At 37.4% G+C, this 27,500-nt stretch overlaps 3 protein-coding genes and 1 pseudogene across 5 annotated transcripts; 2 read left to right on the top strand and 2 right to left on the bottom strand.

The window, feature by feature from the left end:
- Nucleotides 1-840: 840 nt before the first annotated feature.
- LOC137712892 (phosphatidylinositol 4-kinase gamma 2) lies at nucleotides 841-4,257 on the bottom strand. Its single transcript, XM_068452077.2, has 2 exons — nucleotides 1,897-4,257; nucleotides 841-1,403 (listed from the first exon to the last, which is right to left on the bottom strand). Exons 1-2 carry the CDS (start codon nucleotides 3,256-3,258, stop codon nucleotides 1,026-1,028), a joined length of 1,740 nt encoding a protein of 579 aa, XP_068308178.2. The 5' UTR covers nucleotides 3,259-4,257; the 3' UTR covers nucleotides 841-1,025.
- An 8,004-nt stretch (nucleotides 4,258-12,261) lies between these two features.
- LOC137712275 (GDSL esterase/lipase 7-like) lies at nucleotides 12,262-14,371 on the top strand (annotated as a pseudogene). The gene is made up of 5 exons (XR_015956008.1): nucleotides 12,262-12,760; nucleotides 13,025-13,148; nucleotides 13,237-13,489; nucleotides 13,576-13,838; nucleotides 13,935-14,371. The product of XR_015956008.1 is annotated as a GDSL esterase/lipase 7-like (transcript).
- LOC137713666 (calcineurin B-like protein 5) lies at nucleotides 12,386-15,644 on the bottom strand. The gene is given in 6 exon segments (XM_088684804.1): nucleotides 12,386-14,647; nucleotides 14,725-14,805; nucleotides 14,949-15,001; nucleotides 15,080-15,290; nucleotides 15,410-15,492; nucleotides 15,575-15,644. Coding segments are annotated over 6 exon segments (783 nt in total). The 3' UTR covers nucleotides 12,386-14,362.
- Nucleotides 15,645-18,824: 3,180 nt separating this feature from the next.
- Nucleotides 18,825-27,331, top strand: LOC137713040 (RING/U-box protein). 2 transcript variants are annotated; one of them, XM_068452272.2, is made up of 15 exons: nucleotides 18,825-18,971; nucleotides 19,129-19,234; nucleotides 19,510-19,595; nucleotides 19,709-19,799; nucleotides 20,085-20,134; nucleotides 20,385-20,454; nucleotides 21,139-21,248; nucleotides 21,350-21,415; nucleotides 21,935-22,470; nucleotides 22,651-22,725; nucleotides 22,851-22,929; nucleotides 23,695-24,976; nucleotides 25,066-25,140; nucleotides 25,602-26,726; nucleotides 26,897-27,331. In XM_068452272.2, exons 2-15 carry the CDS (start codon nucleotides 19,163-19,165, stop codon nucleotides 27,119-27,121), a joined length of 3,942 nt encoding a protein of 1,313 aa, XP_068308373.2. In that variant the 5' UTR covers nucleotides 18,825-18,971; nucleotides 19,129-19,162; the 3' UTR covers nucleotides 27,122-27,331. The 2 variants fall into 2 exon arrangements, with proteins under 2 accessions (XP_068308373.2, XP_068308374.2); XM_068452273.2 differs by having other exon boundaries at nucleotides 18,891-18,971; nucleotides 21,967-22,470.
- The last annotated feature ends 169 nt before the right edge of the window (nucleotides 27,332-27,500 follow it).

Raw genomic sequence — 27,500 nt, 5'->3', positions numbered from 1 at the left:
TTCGATGCTGCAGCTCCTGTTTCAACATAATATTCTTGATTTTATTAGAATTATTTGTAGCTCTGCAGAGATTTTTTGTTGTAATTTACTTCTGGGGTAAAAAAAGTAGATGAAACAATTCAAAATCACTTTATTCAAAAGCACTTTTCCCTTGCTTTGTACTGGGGCTCGTATAGGGCCAAAGAGTTGGTTTCAATTATCAAACTGACGAAAACTCACATGGGTTTTGGCATCATTGAAGGTCAGCATCGCAGCAATGTTGAGTATAAGGTTTGGAGAAAAACTTGTGCAGCGGAAACCGGACCACGTGTATTGCCTGACTGCTTAGAAACCACTCGTATTTTAGGGGTTTCGCACGAATCCTCTAACCCCACCAGGAGTTAGGCAGTCCTACCGAAATTTCTCTTGTTAGTTTGAGCACATAGAGATGGTAATCATAGGTGAGAAGATGCCATGTCTTCTGGCCTCCCTTCTTTAGAGGAACAATGCCGGTATAGAAAATAACGGAAATTAGAAGAGAAGTTTCTAACTTCCTATTTTCTGATCAAACTGCAGTCTCTGGTTTGAAAAAAACCTCCATTAAACAGTCTAAATCGCGCATCGATGAGAAAATTATCGACTTGTCAATAGACGTGCAGTTCCAATCTTCAAATCCTTAAGCTGCATATGAATGTTAACAGCTAAACCCTAAACTATTTTCGTAAAGTAGTATCAGACCAGGAAATAAATTCAATGCAGGAATTCTTGAGCTCCCGAAGGAGCGCTGCAGTACCTGAGCTCCCTACTTGCGAAACGCTTCCTGTAATCCATAAATATGAAAAGATCTTATCCATGATCATCTTAAAAAACAGTTGACAGAAGTCTTTGTATTATCTCCATCAGTTGACAGAAATGAAAGCGAAAGTTTCAGGCTTATTATATGAAACTACATAAGCCATCAACACTTCATACAAGCTTGCAGTCCATCCGAAAATGGACTGGTCATTCATTCAATACATACATATATGTACCTATAATATAGGAATTTACTTTGTAAGCTTGTCGAGCTGGGAATCCATGACCTCGGAGATGGCTTCAAGAAATGCAGCTTCACTCATGCCCGGGAGCAAGGAATCCTGAGCTTCACGCACTATCTCCTCAATCACTGACTCCTTGTTTATATTTTCTCTACACATGAGGCTCCCAATGGCAAAAGGGGTGAGACCTCTCTGTACCCCTTTCTTCAGAAGCATGGTGGAGATACGGAGCGTGCGGGCACACTCAACTGGAATGTCCCACCCGTAAAATTTCAAAAGTGCGATATCTTGTTCAGCATCCAAAGAATTTATGTACTCAATGGTGTCAGGAGAATAGGCCTGGCGAGCTTGTGGCCAATAAAGCCAATCGAAAGTGCAATCTTCAAACTGCAGAGACAGCGAAGAACTAAGCTTATGAGTTAAAGAATATAACCAATCATATATACTAGAAATCTTGTTGAAAAAAACGTGTATGAAATCATTCTGGCAGGTAAAGAAAAAACACCAAATAACGACAACGTTCACATGACCATTACTAACAACTATTTAGATGTGAGACTGCGGAAAACAAATAAAAAACATCTTAAGTTGAAAAACTCATTTATGCATTAGACAATCTTTCCCAACCTAAACATTAGCTATTGTTGTAGTCGAATTTTCAACCTGTTTGTCCAACATGAACCCTACTTTTGGCACACCTAAATTACATTGCATCCACACATGGAGATTGAGTGAAACTATATGTCGTATTCAAAATTCTACTGTTAGAGTTTCATGATTTACACAAAATTATGGAAGGAAAGAGAAGGCAAAACAGTGATGCGAACATTTAAAAATATCACTAATATAGGAAAGCATGAACGAAAGAACACACACTTACATTCTCTGGAAGGCAGTACCCATGATCAATAGGAATGAGCTTTATCTCACCATCTTCCCCTTTTCTAAACAAAATATTCCCAGCATGCCTGTCTGCATTTGCCATTCTTATATCAAAAACGCTAATCTTGTGCACCTCCTCTGCCGGGAAACGACTAGGACCCATGTCCTCACAACTTCCATCATTCCTCATGAAAACTTGCAATGACCCCATCTTAACATTCTTTGATGAGCAATCATACCCTTGCGGATGATTAAATGCTTTATGCAAGCACCTAACCAAAATGGTCGGAGGCACCCCAGCAAAGCCAATCGTCTCGTTTGATAAATTGTGAGGCCCGCTCTTGGGATGATCCAACAAGTACGCTGCCACTTCCCTCACGGATCCTTCTCCTACCCTTGTTCCCCTTTTCAAACCCTCACCATCCAGGGACGCGGGCAAGCCATGGGGATTGTTCACTGCATTAGGCTCCTCATCCACAGGCTTGAAAACAGAAACAAACTCCTGGAAGGAATCTTGCATGAAATAAGTTCCTCCAGTGCCTTCAGATGACCTAATAGGTTGATTGCCCATCTTCAAACCATTAAATGTGGAATTCAGCATGTCCCAAGCATAAGAGGGAAGCTTAACCTTGGGATTCACAACAATTGGTTCCAACAAGAAATCTGGATTGCGATAAGGTAACTGCCATGTTACAACATGAACCCTCTCGGATCGGTGGTTGACCACTCCATTGACCTCTTCTCTGCATTCATCAGAAAGCGGTGCCACAACAGAAAGCTCCAAATCTTTATCATAATGCTTAGCCATAACCTTGGCAGATTTCTGAACCACCAAGTGAATGACATCATCATTGTTCTTACAAATATCATCAATGAGCCTCTGGTCATCAAGCTTTTCACCATTGCAGAAAAGTTCCTGATCCTCGGGATCATAAGCCTTCCCCTTCTTTAAAACCCGTTGCTTGAGGTACCCGACATTTCGATGTCTATCAACATGGAAATCAAATTCCTTCCCACCAATGGTGCTAACAGTGATATGCAAAAGATCAGAAAGCCTAAGAACCAAATGCAACACATTCTCACCAGTGATGCCATAGTTCTTAATGAGAGTATCGTTCCGGGCCAATTCCCTGCCTTCGAAAACAAGCTTCTGCTTCTTCACCACGAACCCTTTGCACGTTTGGATCCTTAGCTTCACCGAAGCAATGGAATCGGACTCCAAAACGCGCATAGGGATCACGGAGCCAGCAACCCTGAGATACAACATGATTGATTCACTAGAGCAATGCCCCAGCTGGCTTTCGAAAAACCCAGCAGCAGCAGAATGTCCCGGGCTCAGGGCAACATCAGCAAGAGACATTTTTCAAAGATTCAAACTTTTTTGTTCTTCCTTCAAATTCAAACCCCCCCAAATCGAAAATAAAAGACCAGGACCCTCCTTTCTTTTTATTTTATATTTGTCTACCGATATTCAAATTCAAGGCGCTTCAAACCCAAAGCCCTTTGATCTCATTGATCAAAAACCCAAATGTTAAATTAATTCAAAAACAAGACCCAAAAAACCAAATTCTGTACAAACAGAACCAAACCAAACCAAACCAAAAGGGAAAAAAAATCCAAAATCCCCCGAAAGAATTGAACTTTGCAAATCCAAAATTCAAAAGCCCCGGGATTCAAGAGAAACCCTCTGATTAATCAAACCCAGATCCCTAAATCAAATTAAAAATTAAAAAAAAATGTAAAACTCCAACTTGTTCTTGAAAGCTCCCACAGATATTCAGTGGATTCAAAATCCAATCACGATGTGAAAGTTGGGTTCTTCAGAAATTAGGACACACAATTGGGAATTCTTCTCTCTAAATCGAAAAATGAATCAGATGATCAATGCGCGGATAATCGAATAAACTCTCACAAAAAAGAATGGGGGGCAAAGAATTGCAATTTGAGGAGAGAGTGGATTCTTACCTTAAGGGAAAGAATCAAATGAAATGGGCAAAGGATGAGAGCTTAAATTGCATGACCATTTCAGGGGTGGCGATTAATTGCCGAGTAATTCAGCCGAGATTTTGCATTTTCCCAGAATGGAATGTAATAAGTCTAAGCTCCCGCGATCGTCTCTCCCGAATTTTTCTGGGTCCGATTATTTTGTCGTCGATAAGAGAGAGAGAGTGAAAGACTGAAGAATGAGGAGAGAGAGAGAGAGGTGGGAGACGAAATTATAACCGTTGGCTTTTTATAAAAGTTTGACCAGAACGACTATAACGGGAAGTGCTCGCCGGTTTTTAGTGTTTTGAAAAAATCCGAGATACGGACGACCGGTAACTGTTTTTTGTAACGGCCGTTTGTTTGTTTGTCTTGTGGGTCGGGGAGCACATTTAGGTGGTAAATAATAACTCCCCGGGAAAATGAAAAGAGAGAAATAAAAAAAAAAAAAAAAAAGATTATTATTATGATAACTAATAATGGGTAAATTACATAAAACTACCTTAATTATTGGGCCAATCATAGTTTCATACCTCATTTTTAAAACATTTCAATGTCATACGTTATCTTCGAATTTATTGCAACGTCATACCTTCCATCAGTTTGTCTGTCAATTCTTCTGTTAAGTGTTGACGTGGTTTGAGGCGAGACCTCCCTATTAAAAATTAATTAAATATTAAAAACTAAAAAATAAAATCATTTAATTTTTTTTTGGGTAAATACATAAAACTCCCTCAACTATTGGGTTAGTCATAGTTTCATACCCCATATTTAAAAAATTTCAATATTATATCTCATCTACGAATTTGTTACAATTTCATACCTTGTGTCAGTTTGTCTATCAATTCTTCCGTTAAATAGTGACGTAGCTTAAGACGGGGCCTACTCTTTATTAAAAAATTTATTAAATATTAAAAACTAAAAAAAATAAAATCATTTAATTTTTTTTTTTTTTTTGCATGGGGGACCTACCCCTTATCCCCCTCACGCTTCTTCCCCGCTCTCGTCTTTTCCCAACCCAAAACTAGAAACACCCCAAACCCAGATCCCACCTACCCCTTCTTCCCCGCTGCCATTCTCCGCCACATCAACAATCTCATCCACCACCCCTAGCCCTTCCTCCCTCACCTCTCTCAACGCCCTATCTCCACCGCACCTGGACAAATTGAGCAGCGCACCCACCACATTCTCCTTGCTCCTTAAGCTCGACCCGATCGAGAGATCTAGCAAATCCGCCAAAACCCTAACCCCAGAAACCCTCTGAAACGCTTCCTCGCTCTTCTCGCACCTGACCACCTACGCGATCACCGCCTTGGGGTCCTCCGCCCTCCCTTCCTTTTCTCCCTCTCCAATCTCACCATGCTGGACCAATCCTCCAACCGACTATGTGGCAAAATTCCACCTCAAATTCTTAACCTCAAACAACTAAACCACCTCTGTCTCACATATAACTAACTCTCCAGCGACCCCTCTCATCGTTCTATTCCTACTCGAAGGGTTCATTTCTCAGAGCATACATAAATCTTGTCCTCTGCCGCAACGACTTTTCTCATAACCTTATATCTCTCCCTCGCTTGAACTCGACACCTCGTCTTCCCCAATTTCCGGCTTGAGATCCAAATAGATCCATGTGGGTTGAAAGCTTTTTGGGTCAGATCTCCAATGAAGAGCAACTTGGCGGCACTAAGTCACGACAATTTCAAGGTTCTTAATGTATTGGGCAAGTTGAAGAATGGTTTTGGTTGTTGATATGGGATTCGGCGGTGAGGAGTGTCAGTGATGAAGATGAAGTTCTGCATTTTTTTTTCAGTTTTAAAATAAAATATTAATTTTTTAATAGAGAGTGGGCCTCGTCTTAAGCCACGTCACTATTTAATGGAAGAATTGACAGACACATTGACAGAAGGTATGAGATTATAACAAATTCGTAAATGAGGTATAACATTGAAATTTTTTAAAGATGGGGTATGAAAGTGTGACTGACCCAATAGTTGAGGTAATTTTATATAATTTACCCTTTTTTTTTTTTTTTTTGTTTTGTTAAATGGGTGACCTACCCCTTCTTCCCCATCCACCCCATTTCTCCCTTCTCTCATCTGCAACCCCACCCACCCTTCTCTCCTCTGCAACTCGCACCCACCTTCATTTCTCTCCTTTTCATCGTTGACTCCATCCACCAACGACCATCATTTCTATCTTCGCGCCTCCTTCCACTGCAAAGTCCAGCAAACCCTAAACCCTAATTGTCTAACCTTCAAATCAAACTATGCAAGAGACTAGGTAGCGGTGGTTGGCGCGTGATTGCTGTTGTGTTTTGCTGGGCTTGAAGATGGTGCTAGGCTGCAGGAGCAGAGGAAGGTGGTAGAGGTGGTTTAGACTTCAATTATTCGTCTTTGGCTTGATTTCAGCGAACATGGCTGCAGATTGAGAACGGGAAAATGAGAAATTTCTCATTTGTTGCTACCAGTGCTGCTTGGCTGCCATGGTTGGGTTGTTATGGGTTGCATAGGAGAGAAGGAAAGGTGCAGGTTGCCAGAGTTTGGGGTCTTCGGCGGGCTTGAAGTAGAGATCGAAGCCACGAGAGATGTGGGAGTGGAAGAAGATGGAGTGAGAGAACTGGAAAGAGTGGTCATCGAGGAGAACCAGAAGCGGCAGTGGGTTGGGGATTCCAGAGAATGAGAGGCAGAGGAAGGGGAGGAGTGTGAGGACACCCATTTAAAAAAATTATTAAATGATTTTAATTTTTAGTTTTTAATATTTAATTAATTTTTAATAGGGAGTGGGCGCCGCCTCAAGCCACGTCATCACTTAACGGAAGAATTGACAGACAAACTAACGGAAGGTATGACATTGCAACAAATTCAAAGATAAGGTTTGATATTGAATTGTTTTAAAGATGGGATATGAAACTATGATTGGCCCAATAGTTGAGGTAGTTTTGTGTAATTTACCCAATAATAATCAAAAGATTATGGTAATTAATCTAAAATATAGGGAAAAAAAATCCAATTGTTGCAAAGATATGGTTTAGATCTTTTTCACTTTTAATTTGTATGTTAAACTCGAACATTACTCATATATATTTGACGTATTATGTTTCAAACTTAGGTAAGAGCGAGTGAGAATTCGACGCTCAATGCTAAAGTTTCCTTTTTTCCGTTAAATTTGTTTAATTAGGAAGTTGAATAAGTCATGGGTTAACACTTAAGACTTGTTTATAGTTAGACAAAACTAAGATTAGGATAATATATATATATATATATATATATATATATATATATATATAAAGGATAAAATCTAAGGACAATCTTAGCAAATGGGAAGAAGAATATAATCCAAATTGGACGAGTGGCTAAGCATTGGTGTAATATTCAAATTTGTTTTCTGGATTGATTAATATGCATTGTTGGATAGCTTTGTTTGATTCGGATAATCCTTTTTATAATATTTCTTAAGTAGTACGTGCTGGGTGCGGCCTCCGTTTCGCACCATCAAAGTCAATTGTGGTGGTGCTTGGGTTAAAGAAACTGGGAAGGGAGGATATGGTTGGGTTGTCCGTGATTTTGCAGGAATCTTCAAAGGAGCAGGTGGCTTAGGAAACATCCTCTGTGAGTTCAGTCTGATGGCAGAGGCCGAAGTGATATGGGCGGTTTGATAGCTAGCATGGAACAAGGATTTAATTTGGTTCAATTGGAAAAGGACTCCGAAAGCCTTGTGGAAATGCTTAATAGGATCATGCCTCCTAATGGTGTTATTGGAGGTATTCTCTTTGATATAAAATGTATTTAACAACCACTGAAGTCAGTAGAGTTTATTTTTGCTTAGAGTATGTAATAGGGTAGCACATCTAGTGGAATCGTTTATTTCTTGAATGGGTAATCTCCATATTTGGTACTAGATTGAACGGGAGTGGTTGTTTAATACTCTTAACTTCCGATGTAAATGTTTCTATTCAGATTTAATATTATTTCACTTTTGAAAAAAAAAAAAAAATCACAAGTAGCTGCTTAGTACTATGGTCTAGTGGTATTCTTCTTCACTTGTAAGCGAGAGGTTTTATGTTCGATTCTCTCCAAATGCGTGTTTGAACCACATTATTATGTCAAGTCCATTGTAAGACTTAGCTTACTCCCTCATCTTCTAGTGTAAATACTATCGTTTGTTCAGAAAAAAAAAAAAAAAAAAAAAAAAAAAAAAAAAAAAAAAAAAAAAAAAAAAAAAAACCTTTCACAAGGAAACTTTTAGAAGTGTAGTCAAGTTTATCGATGTATATCAACAACCACATTAATTATATATCCTAAATTGTTGATCAAAGTATGGACAATATCAACAAAATGAACGTGTATCAACGACATATTCACATATTAATTTGGGAGAAAAATATTAGAGAAATGCTAAGGAGATTCTCTCAAAAATAGAATTCTCTGCCTGCTACTTTATATTTTTTGCATAATATTTTATAATGTTAACACAAAAATTAACATTAAACTATGAAATAACAGAAAATCTATAAAAAAATTTACTTTGAGATAATCTACTTAACGTTTATGAAAATATTATAAATTAAAAGGAAAACTAATGAAAAATATTTGAAAACTTTGAGTTTTAACCATAAAGACAAAATAAAAGGTAAAGTGAATAGTACCAGATTGACTTTTTAATGTAAAAATGTGATTTTTGCGTTAAAGTAAACAGTATCAAGAATTTTTCGTTAAAGTTCCCTAAATTAAAAAGTAGGCGGTTCTTCTTTTAAGTGGCCATATACATTTGCTCCAACACATAATTTGAAATTAAGTGGTCGGTTTCTCTATAATTAGTCCACATGTGCACTGTCCACACACGTGTATTTGTCATCACAATAAAGATTAGTAAGATTTTATACTTATTTAATCAAAGTACCAAATTTCACATGCCCCTTTCCTTTCTTAATTATTCGTTTAATTATGCTAATTAAGGTTTTGGGTCCAAGAACCAACCTGATCGCCGGTGCACCCGAAAAGGGTCCCCAATCTTTACTGCATATCTTCCAAAGTAGTCACCACTCTTTTCGTTTTTTATCAAGTCGTATCTTTCTGTCTCATATTTTACAAATATTTGAAGCCATTTGTTAAGCTGGGATCCTAAATATAAAATATAATAAAATACAAATTGTTAGAAAAGTAATGATAATTTTAAGTTAATTTTGCTTAATTAGTGATGTGTTAGCTTAAGCATTGATTCATTTCATCTGGCCTTTATATATATGCTTGTAAAGGCTAAAGATCGAAGGTAGGGTTCCTCGAAAGAATTGGTAGAGAGTACATTGAACATGGGATCTAATTTCTATAAGAACATTGGGATGGCTTTAAGCTACGTTTGTTATCAATTTGATGTGCTGGGTGCAAGTTAATGATTTTATAAGATCACCTAATGTATATGTACTAGGGGTGCAACTTGGGCGGGTTAGAAGGCCAACCCAACTCTAACCCAACTTTTACAATTCGGGTTCGGGTTTGAGTTGGGTTTTAATCGGGTTCGGGTTTACTTGGGTTGGTTTCGGGTTGCCCAACTTTTTCAAGTTTTAATTGGGTTCATGCAAAGTTTGAATTAAAATACAAGAAATACCAAAGCTAGTACCAAAAGAAAAAAAAAAGAAAAAAAAAAAAAAAAGAGGAACACTTTGTTGTCCAAAGCTAGTACCCAACTCAAGTCTTGTCTTTCGAAGCTCCTGCAGAAAAACAAAGCTAGTACCCAATTCAAGTCTTGTCCTTCGAAGCTTTTGCAAAAAAATCAAAGTATGGCTGCCAGAAAAACAAGTGCTTTCTGCAACTCTTCTATCATAATCCATCAAAAGTCACTAGTGAATCCTCCACGAAGGTGCAAAGGTCATTGAGAAGCATGTTGCATAGCTCAAACCAATCGGGTTTGGTTAATCGGGTTGGGTCGGGTTGGACAAATGATCAATCCAATCCAACCCAATTAATGAACGGGTTGAAATCGGATTGAGTTCGGACAGGTTATAACTAAAAAAAAATCCGTTTGTTTGGGTTTAAAGTCGGGTTGAACATGGACGGGTTCGGATTGGCCCAACCCAAGTTGCACCCCTAATATGTACATATGGTTCTATCACAATTTTATTCTATGCCTGCATTGAGATAAGTATTGCAGAAACGGATCAAATTCCGACAAAAATATTACTAAAACACTCTAAATTTACTTCAAGTCCATATTTAATTTTTGTAATGCATTCCTAAAAAATTTAAATTAAATTTCATAAAATTTTAAAATCTCTCTTATAAGCGCACTCTAAAATATATATTAAAAACATACATTATATTGAAGAATAATTTTTAACACATTAGAAAGCCATATATATATATTCATGAATTGTAAAATATAAAGGAAAAAAAATGCATTTCGATAAATGAAATATGACCGTTTTAAAGTGTCAATAATAAATAAATATCTTCTTTCTATTGGATTTCTTAGGTTGCAGGTTGTAAAAACACACATAATATGTGTTTTAAGTGTAAATCTTTCGAGAATTATGCTATTCAAACATCTCTTTTTACTTCCCACACACATGTTATTTTTGTTTAATGATTTTTCTCAATTAATTTGATCCGACGGACAAAAATTAAGAAGAATGTATGAGAAGTGAAAATAGTTGTGTGGAAAGCACCACCGTTATTTGAACGGTTCATAATTTTCATCAAAAGAAGTACAGCGATTTGTTCAGTTTCTTGTGCAAAAGTTTCTACCTTTAATCATAGAACAGCATTATCTGTCATATATGCAACGAAAAGCTTTATATGTGCAACTTTTTATGCTCTTTAATTTTATTTTGGGCAAAGCTAATTGTAGTGGTTGCATTATTTCGATGATCACGAACAACAATAATTGAAGGAGATTGTAGGACTATCGTGTTTTCTGAGCCGTCTGATAGCACTGCATCATGGCTCTTCACGTGCCACACAACCCTACACTCCATATCTGAACCCTCTTCAGAACAGAAGCATTATTGCAGCACCATGATCAAGCTCCTCACCTAATTGATATCGAAAGAGTCGAGCACTGAATACGGACCTTGAAAGTAAGACAAACGATATTAATCGCTTGAATTATAAGTAGATGATCTTAATCGCTTGAATTATAAGTAGATTTCTACGTTAATTTTTAAGGGCTATTTAATAATCATTTTGTCTTTAAAAAAAAAAAAAAAAAAGAGCCATTTTGTTTTGAACGAAATTATTCATTTATTAAAAATTGTTGATATACAACGGTAGAAGAGGAGACCTCGTGGGACCCACTTATGAGGACGACTGCATGGTAGTCCTACTCATTGATAACTAGTGCGAGAGCGAGGGGGAGACAGATTGTCTGCCCTTTTGGTTTGGGTGTCATTCTCATTCCTTCATATTTGTACGGTTACAGTTAAGTCACGTCAATATTTTATATTTCTATTGCTTTTTGTCTTATTATCTCTATAAAAAAAATTGATATAAAATATTGACGTGCCTTAACCATGACCGCACAAAATAGAAAAGAATGAGAAGGACACCAAACAGAAGGGCAGACAATCTGCTTCTGAGCGAGGGACCGACTTTCTCAAAAAGGAAGATGCTCCTCCTGAAGTGGCCGTTGGAGGAAATTGGAATACCGTTATGGTCGGCTGCCGTTGGACACGTGTTGACATCGCCTCGATCTGCAACCACATCTTCTTACCCCGCTTTGACGCGAGTTTGTCAGAGAAAAGCGACATTTCTTCAAGCCTTAATTTGGGAACACATGGTTCTTACAATGCTCACGACTCATGAGATGATAATAAGTTTAGGACTTGATTAATTCTTGAAGCCTTACAAAATATGTACAATAAAATTATTTGATCATGAAATATTGACACACTTGTTGACACACTATATAAGACGTGGGTCATACCATTGTATTTTGTCTGTGTTTGTATTATAAAGTGCGTAAAAAAATGTGTCTGTTTTATGTTTTCAAATAACATCACCCGGAAATATATGAAGACATCTTATTAAGTTCTTGGCTTAAAGTGTGGATATCATAAGTTTAAACATTGATAGATAGCAAGACTGATACACATCCTTCTACTCATGATAACAAAATGAGAAGAAGTATTGTGAGGACTTGTAACTCAAGTGACAAGGACAAGAAGCAAATGCACTTGACCTGAAAAAGTTTAGCAAGGCTATATACACTAGAAGATATGAATATTTGGGCCAATTCACGTTTCTTGTTCTTTCTTTATTTTTTTTTTATTATACAAAAGTATATATTTATAATAAGAGAGCGGGAAAATTAAATATTGATATTAAACTCGTTATTCACGAAATTCAAACATATTTTACTAAGAAAAACCCCATGATTGTAAAGCCCACAAAAACATTTGGGCCAGTGATGAAATTTTATGAGCCCGTGGCTTTCAACCCCAATGCCAAGATTGCAATTTGCAGTCCGTAACTGCCCCCATTTTACCCACCAAAACCCCATCTTCTTCCTCTCTCTGTCTAAACGACCAACAACCATGGCGATCAAGCTTCTTGTTGCTTTGCTCTACATTCTCTTATCCACCACCGCTGCACAACCATGTTATCCTCTGTATACCCAAGAGCTCATCAATTCAATGGGTCCCACTTTCTTACCTTCTTCTTCTTCTTCTTCTTCCTTCCCTCCGACCCCAACAGCCTCAATCGAGTCAAACCCAACTCCATTTGTCTCGGTGCTCTTTGTCATCGAAGACTCCTCCGTCGAGTGTGGCACCAACAACTTCCTCAGAACCTTCGCCCGTGCCGACCGCCTCCCCTTCAGGCGAGACTTGGATACCCACCAACCCACTAGGAGGTTCTGCAATGGCAGAATCCCTGTTGATTATCTTGGTAATGTTGCTTCTTTAACCATTTTCTTGCTTAAATTCTAGTTTTTTTCATTTGGTTTTTTTTTCTAAATTCTTGATTCATTTAATTGTATTTATTTTTCTAAGAAATGCAGAGGTTGAGAGGAGTTTTTGATTTTCTTAGAACCCCAAATGGAAGACATCTAAAAATATAAGGATTTTTGTCCACCAATTTTCATTTCATGAAGGAATTTTCTGATAAAATTTTCTATCAAGATTTTCTCTCTGGATTTTTTTTTTCTATTAGCACTCTGTCTCAGGCTTCCTTTCGTACCAAGTTATCTTGGATAGAACGGAAGAGTGAAAGAGATGATTCACGAATTGAATTTTGCGTCTGCCAATGCCGGAATTATATTCACCAGCGGCTTAATGTAGCATTTAAGGTTTGTTTAATATAATCTCTTCAATTAATATGTTTAATGTAGCATTTAAGGTTTCTTAATTCGAGTGTTGATGTAGTTTTTCCCTGCAGGGTTAACATGTTTCCTTCAATCAGCAAGTTCAGTAGTTCACAGACACCTATCAGTAGTTTATAATAAGTTTGGGGGAGTAAGCTACAATTGATCTCGTCTCAAATTCGGTGCTCTACATTTCGATTCGAATCAACGACTACATACATTACTATTTGCACAAAGTGTCCAACGTACAAAATCTGTACTTTCCCTGGGGTTTTAATCAGTTTCTAACATCCACATTGAAGTAGGAAATTAAGGTGATCTTTCTAATCACGCTCAATTAGTTTCCTAATTCAGAGTTTTATCGATTACTCAGAGATTTCTGTGTATTTTGATGGTGCAGAACTTGTACAACATAAATGTGATGAACGTGGTAGTAATGGGACTCGCACTGATAGGCTGTGCGCCTCACTATTTATCTCAGTACAGAGTGAATGATGGACAATGTATTGAGGAGATAAACAACATGGTAATGGAGTTCAACTTTGTGATAAGGTATATGATCGAGGAGCTCCGCGAAGAGCTTCCCGTTACCAACATCATCTTCTACAATACGTTTGAAGGTTCCATGGATATCATAAAGAACTTTGCACGTTACGGTGAGAGGTTTTCTAAACTTGTTAATTCCTATCAGTTACCGAAAAATTTCTTAGCAGAAAGTCTGCATACTAATGATGCGTGAATTTTATGATCTTGTTCAAGTTTCAATGAAACTACTGTTGCTTTCTGTGGGTTAAGGGAGCACAAGGGTTTTGTCATGTGTTTATCACCGGATATGGCATGCAATGATGCTTCTAATCATGTATGGTGGGATCAGTTCCATCCAACTGATGCGGCCAATGCCATCCTAGCTGATAATGTGTGGAATGGCCTGCACACGAAACTGTGTTATCCAATGAACTTAGGGGATATGGTAGTATCGAGCTTCTATTGATTCGATGGAGAAGCTGTAACAATGGCCATACTCTCTATAAAACAAAGATCAAATAGAGAAGCTCCTCGAAATTTTTGTTACTATACTTTTTGCATCAACTGTTTACAACATTAAATCGTACATTTCAGTATACAAGTGACATTACTAAAAGTGCATTGTATATGTTTTGCCTTTTGGTAATGCAATGGGATCCGATTTAGAGGTAGATGTTATTGCTGTCTTCATTGTCTGTTTTCATCACGAAACTAGGAAATGAGGTTGTGATGTCCTTGCATTGAATGAAATTCGACATAGTGTTTTGATGGTTGTAAGGTTTTACTTGAATTGTAATGAAACATAAAATTAGATATTGGTAAAGGTGGAAATACTTGAGGTATGGAATTGTCATGTTCTTCAATAAGGACGGATTGCGATTCACGAGCTCATTCCACTCTTTGAGATCAATCTTTCCGTCTCCCTTTAAGTCTGCTTCCTCAAATGTCTATAGAGTTTCAAACCAAAAGATGAACTTATTCGATAACTGATTACATGTAGCCTTTTAAATCTTGCATGTCTTACCTTATCAATTATCACTTCAACAATGTCATTAGACAGGATCAAGTCCGACTCTTTCAAAAGCTCGAGAACCATTTCTTTCACCTTTCATAACGTACCTCAAACGATTAGTACTTTATCTATATATATCTACTAATTCAATTAAATGCTTGGAAGTAAGATTTGATATGTCTTCTCAAGGTGTTCGTGTTAATCATTTCGTTAAACAACTTAATCATTTTGTTTACTTTTTTGCTTTCGATGAAGCTTGTCTGCCATATATCATACAATTGATATGCAACTGCCAAATCATATGCCAAACTTTTTTTATGCAATCTTTCATACTTATTGCCACATGCATTCAAATGAAAGAAAAAACAATCTGCAGGGTTTCTTACATTAGCCTTCTCTGCTTGGGGTGCTTCTGGGTGGAACACACTCAGACATCGAACAAACTCTTCGAATTCTATCACCCCATCACATTTCGTGTCAAACATATGGAAAACCTATTAGGTTAAGCAATGCAAAGATGAGTTGTCCGAAAACAAACAGAATGTTTTCACTGGCCGTAAAAGATCAGCATTCCAAATCTAGAAAAACTGAGGCCACGAAGCTCACCTTATGACACGACGCGTAAAATGATATCGAATCACAGGATGAAAATCTTACAACGAGTAAATTAACTTATAGAAGAGATGAAGCTTATTACTTTGCTTATAAGGCCATCATCAACTATAGAACTACTCAACTTCCTGACCAACTCGTACAAAGATTTAATCTCATTTACCTTAACTGCAAAAACCAAAGAATGTAAATGTACACAGTAAATTGCAATTAACAAGTCAGTTTCATTTGAATGAAGAAGCTTAGTTACAGCAGGTTTGAGAAGCAAGAACTGCTAAGTTTTCACATTCAAGTCTCTGCTTCATGCAAACACAACCCATTCTAAACGCTTTACGTGATCGAAAAATTGTCTTCAGTTGGAAGAGATTAGTACAGAATGATCTTAAATGTTTTTAAAAAAATCTAGAGTCAAGAGAGCTTGTGCAAACGTGGACTTTGCACGTTTCTCTGACGGTTCATGAGCTTGCAACGTGAGAGCTTGTTGGGGAGGGTTTTGTAGTTGTACAATACAATGTACCCTAGAAACGGGTAGGTCACATTATATAACCCTATAAGCGTCACACTTTGTCAGCAAGGAGGTATGTTTACCCTCACTCCTTGTTTCTATTGATTTATGGGATGGAAAACTATACGAAGTTAGTGCCAGAAACATGTTTCGAATTACTTGAGTGACAAATCTTGTAACTTTTTTTTAGAGGTGGCACGTTACAACTCATGTATAAGTTCACATATGAAGTTTTCCCAAAAGCTAGTGGAACTTACCGTTTGTTCTTTCGAAGACTGAATTCAAATCTCATAAACGACAATTACTGACTGACCAACGAAAGTCAAATATTTTGTATGGCTTATGTTGAAACAAGTGTTTGGCGAATGGTACGATGACAACAATTTAGGGCTCGATGGGATGTGCTTTTAAAATGATTGAAAACACTTTTAGAGAAAATGTTTTTTTGGTTCCAAAAGCACTTAAAGTGCTTTTACAGAATTTACTTGCATTTTTACTAAGGATTGGTTCCAAAAACATTTTCACCAAAAGCATTTTCAATCATTTTAAAAGCATATCCAAACGAGCTCTTATATGGGCAGATGCTAATGTGACAATTAACGAATAATTCTATAACAGTTACATACGTTATTGGCGTGGATTTATGGAATATTATATGAAAAAAGAAGGGTGAATATAGTGTGAGGGCTTAAATATTTGAGCTCACCAATTAAATTCTAACTTGTAATTTGTAAGCATTTCCACGTGCATTGATTGAAGACCAACAAATTAATTCCCTAGCAATGCTCATTGTTTTAGATTTGAAATTTTGGAATCTGGTTCTTCTCTTTAATAAGTTCTTCTTGGAAAAACACTCCTTGTACAATAAATCTTAGGCTGATTTTAAGAGACGTGGACGTAAACGTCGACTATTAGTTTCTACTGATTGATGTGTGTTTCTCGATAATTAGTCATATCAAATTAGGTATCCAGTTCGAGTGTTTTCCTAAAAAGATAACATGATTGATTGATAATATCTTAGCAAAATTTGGAAAGAAAAGAAATATTTGTTGCAAAGGCAGTGTTGTACCAAATTCGGCTATTTTCAACAATGTTTCCACCTGACAACTCCTGGCACCCTACAAGAACAATGGGTAAACGAAGACAGATCAATTCCCTTTTGTTCTTAGGTACAAATCAATTTACATTTAAAGAAAGGAAAACTAATGAAAAGGGCTTGAAAACTTTGAATTTTAATGATAAGGACAAAATAAAGGGTAAAGTGAATAGTATCAGGATTGACTTTTTAGTGTAAAAATATGATTTTTCGTTAAAGTGAACAGTACCGTGGGCTTTTCGTTAAAATTCCTTTTAAAGAATGGTTATGCCAGGGGGAATTCTCACTCCGGCTCTAATCAAGCCTCGGCCAAGGAAGATTATTTATTTGGCTGAAGAAGAAGTTAGGTCACTTGTTCGTTTGGCTGAGATAGAAAATTTGGTTGGCTTAGAAGAACATCTTCGAAGTTTAACTCAAAAGATGATTCATCAGAGCAATGTTCCAATGACGAACAGGGCCAAAACACAACCTCCGATGCAAACACCATGTCAATCAATATGGTTATTAGAGATAAAGCCGATGTGAAACAATTCCATTTAGCTGAACTGTTTGGGTTAAAAGCCAAAATTGGCGAAGTGATTATGCTTTGTTGAGGGGTGGGGGGGGGGGAGAGGGGGGAAAGGGGGGCAATAATAGCTTAATGTGTTTGGCGTCCGAGAATAAAAAGTATTTGGCCAAGTCAAGAATATTTGAAGATGATTCTTTATTTAGCATGTAGCGAGATTGGATTGAAAACGTTGGCATAAAAAGGTGTCGACTAGTAAGAAAGTATCGTTGGCCTCCTCCTCATCATAACCTTTATTTTCATTTGCTCAAAAAAATAATAACTTTTGTTTCCTTTACCATTCGATTGCACAAACTGATACTCAAGAAAATAAGGGAAGCAAAATAGTATGCTCACTAGTGAAATACAAAAAAAGGATGTGGTCGAATAAAAGAAAAGGAAAACTAATGAAAATGGCTTGAAAACTTTGAGTTTTAATGATAACAACAAAATAAAAGGTAAAGTGAATAGTATCAGGATTGACTTTTTAGTGTAAAAATATAGTCGTTAAGAAGAGATAGGTGACTGCTAAACCATGGAAAATGAGTCTCAAAAAGAGCAAGGAAAAGCAAAGTGGCATGCCGACTTGCAAATGGTTTTAACCTTGTTAATGGTTTACATTATTGGTTGATAGAGAATCAAAGTAGATTTACCAATGAATCACGAAATGCTATGGTTCTTCAATTTTTTTCAGAAGAAATTCGTGCCAACTTTTGGGCTTCGAAATGTGACTGAGCCTGTGTGTAAAATTATTGGGCCCTAACGCACATAAGTCATCAAACCTCTCACACCTCTTTGAACTAAATTAAATTTCCTATTGTAGGAATATAACTCTTAGTTTATTTCTTTGACCAGACCAATTGGTGATATGTGACCATACTGACAAAGTTAGTGCAACAGGGAGGATGGAGCTAGGTAGAGGGCATGATGCAAGTGGTGAGAGAGTTTTTGTGTGTGCAATCTGTAGGCGAACATGACTCATAGTCCGAACGTTAGTACTTAAGGAGAGGCTTTCCAGTGTACTCGAAACACAAGTCGACATGCCATGTGTTATAATACAAGTGACAAAGCGCTTATGTTATGACACTATACAAGTGAAAAAACGATTATGTTATGACACATCATGTACTGATTTGTATTCTCTGATTTGTGTTCGTTCTGAGTACATGAAAAAAAATCTCTCATACCCTAGCATTCCACTCTCCTTAATTTTTCCTCCTCTCAAAAGAAAAGACTTTTACGTGACAGTTGGGCCGTTGAATCATGTGGGCTTCAGGGGTTAATGATGGAGATATTTTGATCCCAGAAAATGATGTCATAGCATTTGATTGGGCTTACAGACGTTAATTTCTTTTGGGCCTTGTCATCTCGTTGGGTGGTAAGCGGTAACAAACGCTTCCAACTTCCAGGTCTCCGAGTTTCCAACACCCTGGCGTCGATCATCCCCCCATCGCTCTCTCCTCCCAAAAATACACAGACATGGCGGTCTCTCTCGTTCACCGGTAACCTCTCCGCTCTCGTCGCTTCCATTTGATTTCCTCCTTTCCAATTTTGACCTCTGCGATTCTAGTTATTTTCATCGTCAAACAGCTCATCTCCAAATTATACAAAATCCGATTTTTATTTCTTCTAATTTTTCGTAATTGTTTGTTTAATTAGGTTTTAATTAAGCTGCGAGTTCTTTGGTTATACAATGGAGGTGGATTTAGTTACAAGTGGCATACAAGAGGAAGAAGCTTTTGGAGTTGATGAGAATTATCACAATGTAAGCTTCAAGTTCAATTTTTTAATTTTTTATTGAGATGTTGCAAGTAGTTTTCATGCAGTTGAAACTTTATTCATTTTGTTAAGATTGAAATGATCAGTTTTGGAAATTCAATTACTGAAATTTGAAGAGCTGCGGTGTATGGTTGAACCGTTTTCATTTAGTGTTAATCGTGACCTGCTTGTTCGTGTGTTTAGATACGCAAGTTAAGTGTAGCTGCTTGGTTTCGTATCTGTAAGAGATTAACTTTTTTATTTTACTGTCATAATGTGCAGGACAATCCTAATTTCGAGGGTGAAACATGTGGGATATGCATGAATGCTATTATCGACAGGGGTGTTCTTGATTGCTGCCAGCACTGGTATGCGTTTTAGACTGTGGCTTTGTATGTGTGTGTGTGTGTGTGTGAGAGAGAGAGAGTGAGAGAGATAAGAATTTTGTTTAATGACATGGGTTCATCTTGTGGTTTTCCAGGTTCTGTTTCGCATGCATTGACAATTGGGCTACCATTACAAACCTCTGCCCGCTTTGCCAGAATGAATTCCAAATGATCACATGTCTTCCAGTGAGTGGTGCAAATAAAAAGTTATTTTCTTTTTTCTTTGTTCTCATCCTTGTTGTATCGTTTTAGTATTATTTCCGTTATGAACTTATGCATGATATGGATAATAGAATTATATTAATGTACAACTTCTTCAAAGCACAGTTGTTACTTTGATTTCTAAACACTCTGTTTTCGATAGTGTTCCTTTTGTTGCAATGGAAATTTTGTTTTGAAGTTTTCTTGAATTAGTGAGTTGATGCTGTTTCAAAGTGGTGCTAAAGCATATGAGTTTGATTCAATGTGAAGGTATATGATACGATTGGGAGCAGCAAAGTGGACGAGGACTCAACTTATAGGTACTTTGGTAATTAAGGATAATACAAATTTTGGTAATTAAGGATAATGTGTTTAAGTATACTGGTGAGGATTTGTTCACATTTTTATGTGGCTTAGTCCCTTACACATGGTTTTCTTTGGCTTACTACTCATATGTAGTGTTCATATGAAATTTGAATTCAAGGATTGTGTTATAGAATTCACAATCAAGACATTTGTTTTGTGAACAAGTTTCAACAGAGACTAATTTTTCAATATTCATCTGTGCAGTGATGATGACTGGAGTATTGAAGGGAAGAATAACACACTCTCATTTCCATCGTACTACATTGATGAAAATGTAATTATCTTTGCATGTATTCTTTTTAAAATATTCTTGCAATCCTCATAATTTCTTTCAAAGGTTTTTTTATTAAACTTAGTGACCACTCACACCAGTGTTTCCAAGAAGATTGTACATATTACAATTGTGGTTTTTTGTTCTAAATTTGTTTTCCTTAAACGATTCTACATTTGAATCCCTTGAGTCAGGACCCATGAGTTATGAATTTTAGTTCGTTCCCCAGGTTTCTTACGTGCCATGCATCAATATCTTTTGAAGACCCAGTGCTTTGGTCTTACAACAGAGATGTGGTGTTGTGCTTATAAGCATCATTAGGGAAATACGTAGCTGTTCCCATTACACCAAGATGCATCCGAGAGGAATTGAATTAGTACTTTATACAGGATATATGCTTTCTTATGCAGGAGTGTTATGTGCTCCATGAAAAATAATCAAATAACAAAAGCAAAAAAGACGAGTTTGGAGGTTAATGTAGCTCTAAACTAAAGTAGTGGTTAAAAGTAAGGCTAATGCTAGGTGTTGAAAAAGACTTTTCAAGTCATTCCCATTTAGATCTGATTCAGAAACCCCCATTGTTTCCTTTTCTTCCCAAGGCTGTTTGTCTTTATTTTGTCTTCAAGTTTACTTTTCAACATTTGATCAGATGAAATCACATTCTTTTGTTACTTTATCATTTTCTAGGCAATTTCCTGCTTGGATGGAGATGGCTGCAAAATTCGAAGTGGATCAGTGGCTATTGAGGGAGATTCCAATCTCGACACATCAATTGCTTGTGATTCATGTGACTTATGGTAAAGAATCAAGCAATGCGATACATTAACTCTTTCCAAACAGATAAATGATTTTGTAAAAATGTTGTTTTCTAATTGCTTTTTGACTTGACTTGAGACAGGTACCATGCTTTCTGTGTGGGATTTGATCCGGAGGGCACATCTGAGAGTACATGGTTATGCCCCAGGTAAGTTACATGGAGATCATTCCTTTGTTCATTGGTGTTGCACTGTTGCTCCTTTGCCAAGTCTAGTCCGTGGCTTTTCCTTATAGCTTCAGTTTCATTAAATTATCAATAACAACTTGTCATGCATGTGCCAAGCATTGGTGATGATTAAAATCAATGTTAATGGAGATAATTAGGTTGTGGGTCCTTTCTATGGGTTTTGTTTTTGTTGTGGAGATCCCTATCTTGAGTTGTCAACCAATTAGATTAAACATTCAAATCAGGTAATGATACCATCTCATTTGTGACTCCGGGACAAAGAGAACCATTTATGTTCACAATTGCTGCCAAGTAACAATCCCTCTAGGGTTGGACTGATTAGTGAGCTTTGGTTATCTTTATTTATGTACTCAAGATTCAGGCATAATGGATTACAAATTTCTCTTTTTTCCTAAAATTCCTAGGTCTCCTTTTTCATATATCTTGTCATACTGATTTTTTTTTTATTATGGTTTTTTTTTTTTTCCTTTCATTCTGTAGATGTGTAGCTGATGAAATGACAAAAAAATCAGATGCAGATTCAGTACAGAGGTCTAACAGACAGTATGGTCCAGAAAATGCTAATGGTAAACCTGTAGCTGAGGATAATCTTTCTGGAAAGGTATCTGTATCTGTTGCTGATAGTGGTGAGACGGCTGTTGTGGTCTCAATGGTTGGTGAAAATCATTGGTTTGGAGGACCAAGTGAGAGTGTTTTGCCAACTGGTGAAGTTGGAAAGGACCTGGAAACTAAAGAATTGGTATCGTCTTCTGACGATAGCCACAAATTGAGAAAACTTTCCCCGGAAAGAACTATTAACCAACCAGTTATTGTAGCTCAGCAACTAAAACTGTCCATTTCCAATGATACCTCCAGTTTACCTTCAAATTCTTTAGCACAAAAGCCTAGTTGTTTTGATGGCATCACGAATCCTTCCGGAAAGTCCTTTGATGAATCACAGAGTGATAACAAACAGTCTGACAGTGACTCCAATATGGGTCTTCATCTTGGGTTATCTGTGGGCACATTTTTGTCGGGTAATTTACATATTTTTCCTTTTTTGAGCCTCCTCTATTTCATGTTAGGATAGTATATAACTGAAGTTTTCATATGCTTATTGTTGAAATGTTTCTTGTTTATGGGTCTTCATACATTTTTGTCTGGTGGTTTACAACAGTAACTCATGTACCATTTATTTATTGTTGAAATGTTTCTAGCTGACACTCTCATACCAAAAGAAGTGATTGAGGATGTGAAACAGCATGATCCCTGGGAAGGATATTCACCAATAGGTATATTGAGGCATTATTTACTGTGTTTAATTTTTCTTGGGAGCGGAACCAAACAGATTTCAAAAATTAAATTGTTTATTCACCAGTCACTCATGCGCTTTGCTTAATTATGGAAATGTTTTCAGCTGACGAGATTGTACCAGATACTAATTTGGATTCCCCTGGATCGACTGCTGGTGGAAAGAGAAAGCGAATTGATTGCAGGTCACTTGTCATTCTTATATGGTTTTCAGCAATTAGTGCTAGCTATGTAACCTCAGGTTTTGTTACTGCTATCCTCTTTCATATTATGTCACCGTCAGTTGTGTAATTGTCGATATAGTATTCCTAAATTATGTTGGATGTATTTTTTTCTACTACCCTCAACTCTGCATGTCACCGATGTTTCTTACATTATGTTGGATGTTTTGTGTTTCCATTATCCATAGTAGACCTTGATTCATTCAGATGGCATGTTTCTCGTGTATTAGATTTTGGGTTCATAGGGCTTATCTCTTTTTCTTGTCTTTTGGTTTCCAGTAAGGTGGTAACTATATTTCTAATTCCATTGTCTTATGGTAGTTTGTAGATTAAACCAAACCAGCATGTTTTTGTGCGATTATTGTCTTATAACTTATTCACATTAAAAATACATGCATGCAACACAAATTTTCTATTTCTGCTTCCTCTTTATAGATTTCCTCATAAGCTCTCTTTTATTTCCCTTTGATGCAATACAAACTCATCACCAAAATATCAAAAAGCATTAAGAAAATGTTGGCAGAAGTCAATTCAACTGGTTGAACAAAAATGCAGGTTAATTTAAGTGGTTTCACTATCCTCACACTTGTATCTTAGCCTTCTTCTATTTTTATTGTCGTTTTCTTGAAAAAATTGTATTTCAAATGTCGATTTGCTTGCTTTAGATGCTTCGTAGCAAGTAGAACAAGGGTTCTGACTTTATTTTACCTTGACTTTTTGAAATAATAGTGATGACGTCCATATTGATTATGGTGGAGATACTGACCCTGAGATTGAGACCAAAGTTTCTGTTAAGAAACTCAGAAAGGATGAGAAAACACAACCCACAGCTTCCAATGACCAAGCCAAAGAATCTGTTCCAGATGACTCTCAAAACTGTTCTATACTGACTGTAGCTCCTAAAGATAGTACGTTATCATCTCCTCCTGTTGAGGGGAACACCACTTCCGATATAATGAGCATTGTTCGAACTACGAAGCGTAAATCTTCTAAGGGCCTTGCAAGCTCTAATCCTGCAGATAAATTATCACAAGAACAAGAAACTGTGCCTGGTTTGAGAGTTAAAAAGATCATGAGGAGAGCCGCTGAGGACAAGGACTCGTCTGTGACAGTTCAGACACTAAGAAAAGAAATAAGAGAAGCTGTTGGTAAAATTTCTTCAAAAGGTATTGGCGAAAACCTTTTCAATCCAAAGCTTCTTCATGCCTTCAGGACTGCTGTAGCAGGACCTCAAACTGAACCTGTTAAGAAGGTACCAGATTTGGCACTGAAGGCAAGGAAGGCAATGTTGCAGAAGGGAAAAGTACGTGAGAATCTAACAAAGAAGATTTATGGGACATCAAATGGAAGAAGAAAACATGCATGGGACCGGGACTGGCAAATTGAATTTTGGAAGCACCGCTGCATAGGAACTACAGAGCCTGAAAAGATTGAGACTTTGAAGTCAGTCCTTAACCTTCTGAAAGAGAGGTCAGAGCGTGCAGATACAGAGCAGGAGTCCGATAAGCAGTCCACAAATCCAATTCTTTCCAGGTTGTATTTAGCAGATATATCTGTACTCCCAAGAAAAGATGATATTAAGCCTCTCTTAGCTCTTAAAACTGGTGGTAATTCAGAGCAGAATAGTAAACAGCTTACCTTGAAGGAAAATTGTTCCAAGTCATCTCTTAATGTTTCTACATCAAATTCCACAGAAACGAATAAGGTTTCATCAAAAGGCAGGGTTCATTCATTGGAGAAATATGGGAATAAGAATAACGTTCCGAGCTCAGAGAATGGTGCTGCACCTAACAAAGTACATCAAGACAAGCGCTTGGAAGGGTCCTTGGTTTCTTCATCTGGTGCTTCCAAATCCAAAACCACGAGTGAAGTGGTTGATAAAACTGGAGATGTAAAAACTGACAAAAGAAAATGGGCACTAGAGATTCTTGCCAGGAAAAGTGGTGCTGGCACGAACACAACAAATGAAAAACAGGAAGATAACACGCTCAAAGCAAATTACCCTTTGCTAGTATGTAACAGCTTTACTTTTAAAACCATTCGTTTATGCTGTTTGGCTCTGCAGATTATATAATATAATTTTGTGATTGTTTTGAGCAGGCTCAATTGCCGATAGACATGAGACCAGTTTTGGCATCCAGTCGTCATAATAAGATCCCCTTATCAGTGAGGCAGGTAAGAACTTCTTTGTGTATGCTTCTATTAACCAAGATTGGTGCGTGTTAGATATTGATATAATTAAATCTCTTGTTAGGTTACTCTTTTAAGTTCTATTTTATAATAAAAGGTTGGGAACATGAAAAGGGTGTTCTGCCTTCTGTTGGTCTTTGAATGGAAATTACAGAGGGGGGAAAAATTTTGACTTTCTTATGAGGAAATGGTAGAAATGAACCTCGCCGCCTAATTTTGAATAAGCTTGCATGAGGAATGATTCATTAAGCAAACATATGCTAGGCATACAACTGCTTCCACCACCATCTCATTCAAACCACCACTCCGATGAGAGCATTAACAAGAGTTTCTTAGGATATGTTATTACGAATTAAAAAAAATCTTTTTAGCCTCATTTATTTGTTTAATTTCATGAAACTGGGGGCTAATTGGTGGTTTGGACTTGTTAATCATCTGCTTTGCAGACACAGCTGTATCGTCTGACTGAGCACTTCTTGAAGAAAGCAAATCTGCCGGTGATCCGGAGAACTGCGGATACGGAGTTAGCTGTTGCAGATGCAATTAATATAGAAAAGGGGGTTGCTGATAGGTCAAGCAGCAAGCTAGTGTATACGAATCTATGTTCCCAGGAGATATTGCGTCGTTCAGAAAATAGGAAATCTAGTGCAGGTGCAGCCCCAGTACATGGTTCATCCCCATCTTCAGTCCCCACTGATAGAGCAGAACAAGCTGCCAATGAACTTTCAACTGATCGTGTAATTGAAGCAGCACTGAGAAATGCTGGTCTTCTGTCCGATTCTCCTCCAAATAGTCCACATCCTGATATGGAAGTTCCTGCTGAAGAAGATGGCCCCGCATCAGATATCAGAGAGGAAGGGCCTCATAATGTCTTTGAAATGGATTTTCAGCCTGATCTGGACATATATGGTGATTTTGAGTATAATTTGGAAGATGAAGACTACATTGGTGCCGCTGCTGCAAAAGTAACTAATCCACAACCAGACGAAGGGGCACCGAAATTGAAATTGGTGTTCTCTACACTTCAGCCTGAAAGATCTAATCATAATCTAGATCTTGAGAAGCCTGAGACAATGGTTGAAGTACAAAAAGATTCTTCCAGCATGCTCGAGAATCATACTTGTTCAGGTTTGAAAAACTCCATCACGGAGGGTGGCACTGATGAGACTAGCGTTCCCTTGGAATCCTTATTCGGCAAAGAAGGTGAAGAGCTCACTGTTGCAGAATGTGAAGAATTATATGGACCCGATAAAGAACCACTGATAAAAAGTTTTCCAGAAGCATCAGAAAAGCTATCTGGATTGATTGACGAAGCTTTGGTTAAAGATAAAGATTCTGAAGAGAATGAAGATTGTGTGCCAAAGCCAAAACCAAACCAAGCAGTAAAAACAAATGAATTGGGTAAGGAGAACAATGCGCAAAATATGCTTGTTGCCAGCGTTGGTTGCAACTCCTCTGCTGGAGAAGATTCAGTGAACCATCCACCACCAGGTGGAAATGTTAAAACTAAGAAGAAATCGAGTACGGAGTGCAACAATCAGTCTAATAGCAACAGTACTGTGTCTAAGAAGGTTTTTCGCAGCCACTTTTCCCTAAAACTTATATTTACCTTTAGATTGCTCCCTTCGTTCTGTAAATCCGCATGAAATGATTTTTCTGTTCATGAACTTAACGTAATTGAATTAGGAGAGTTTCTTCTCCAATACGTCATTTTGGCTGACTTGTTTCCAATCCTTCACAGGTGGAAGCCTACATTAAGGAGCACATCAGACCACTATGCAAGAGTGGCGTTATTACGGCTGAACAGTATAAGTGGGCTGTGGCGAAAACAACTGATAAGGTTATGAAATACCATTCTAAATCCAAGAATGCAAATTTCCTGATCAAGGAAGGTGAGAAGGTGAAGAAACTCGCCGAGCAGTACGTTGAGACAGCCCGACACAAGGAAGAAGCTGATCCTCTGTAACGACAGTCATTTCCAGCTCTCAAATTATTCACTTATTCAGAACCTCCACTGATCTGTAAATAGTTTCGAGAGACCTTATATAAGCACCCCGAACCCCAAACATTGTATAAGTTGAGGAAGGAACTTGTGTCCGGGCGCTTATGATATATTCAGGTGTGTTTTCCTGCGTGAGCTTTTCGACCATATACAAGAATTTCATCACTTATTAAATGACTCTTGAAGCAAATAAGAATCATGTAGTTAAAAATGGTATCACGGCCCTCTCCACTAGTGAGTAGGAGTTCTCAGTTCGACTTGCTTGGTTGGGGGTTTATTATCATTGTTGGTTCATTGTGTGACTTGGTCTAAATTCTCAACCCGTTAAATAAAATATCGTTGT

This window comes from Pyrus communis, chromosome 14 (genome assembly GCF_041283825.1).
Source record: "Pyrus communis isolate YQ-2024b chromosome 14, ASM4128382v1, whole genome shotgun sequence".
Taxonomy (NCBI): Eukaryota; Viridiplantae; Streptophyta; class Magnoliopsida; order Rosales; family Rosaceae; genus Pyrus; species Pyrus communis.
The sequence above is the reverse complement of the archived record's forward strand: the minus strand, read 5'-3'. Positions and strand labels throughout refer to the sequence as shown.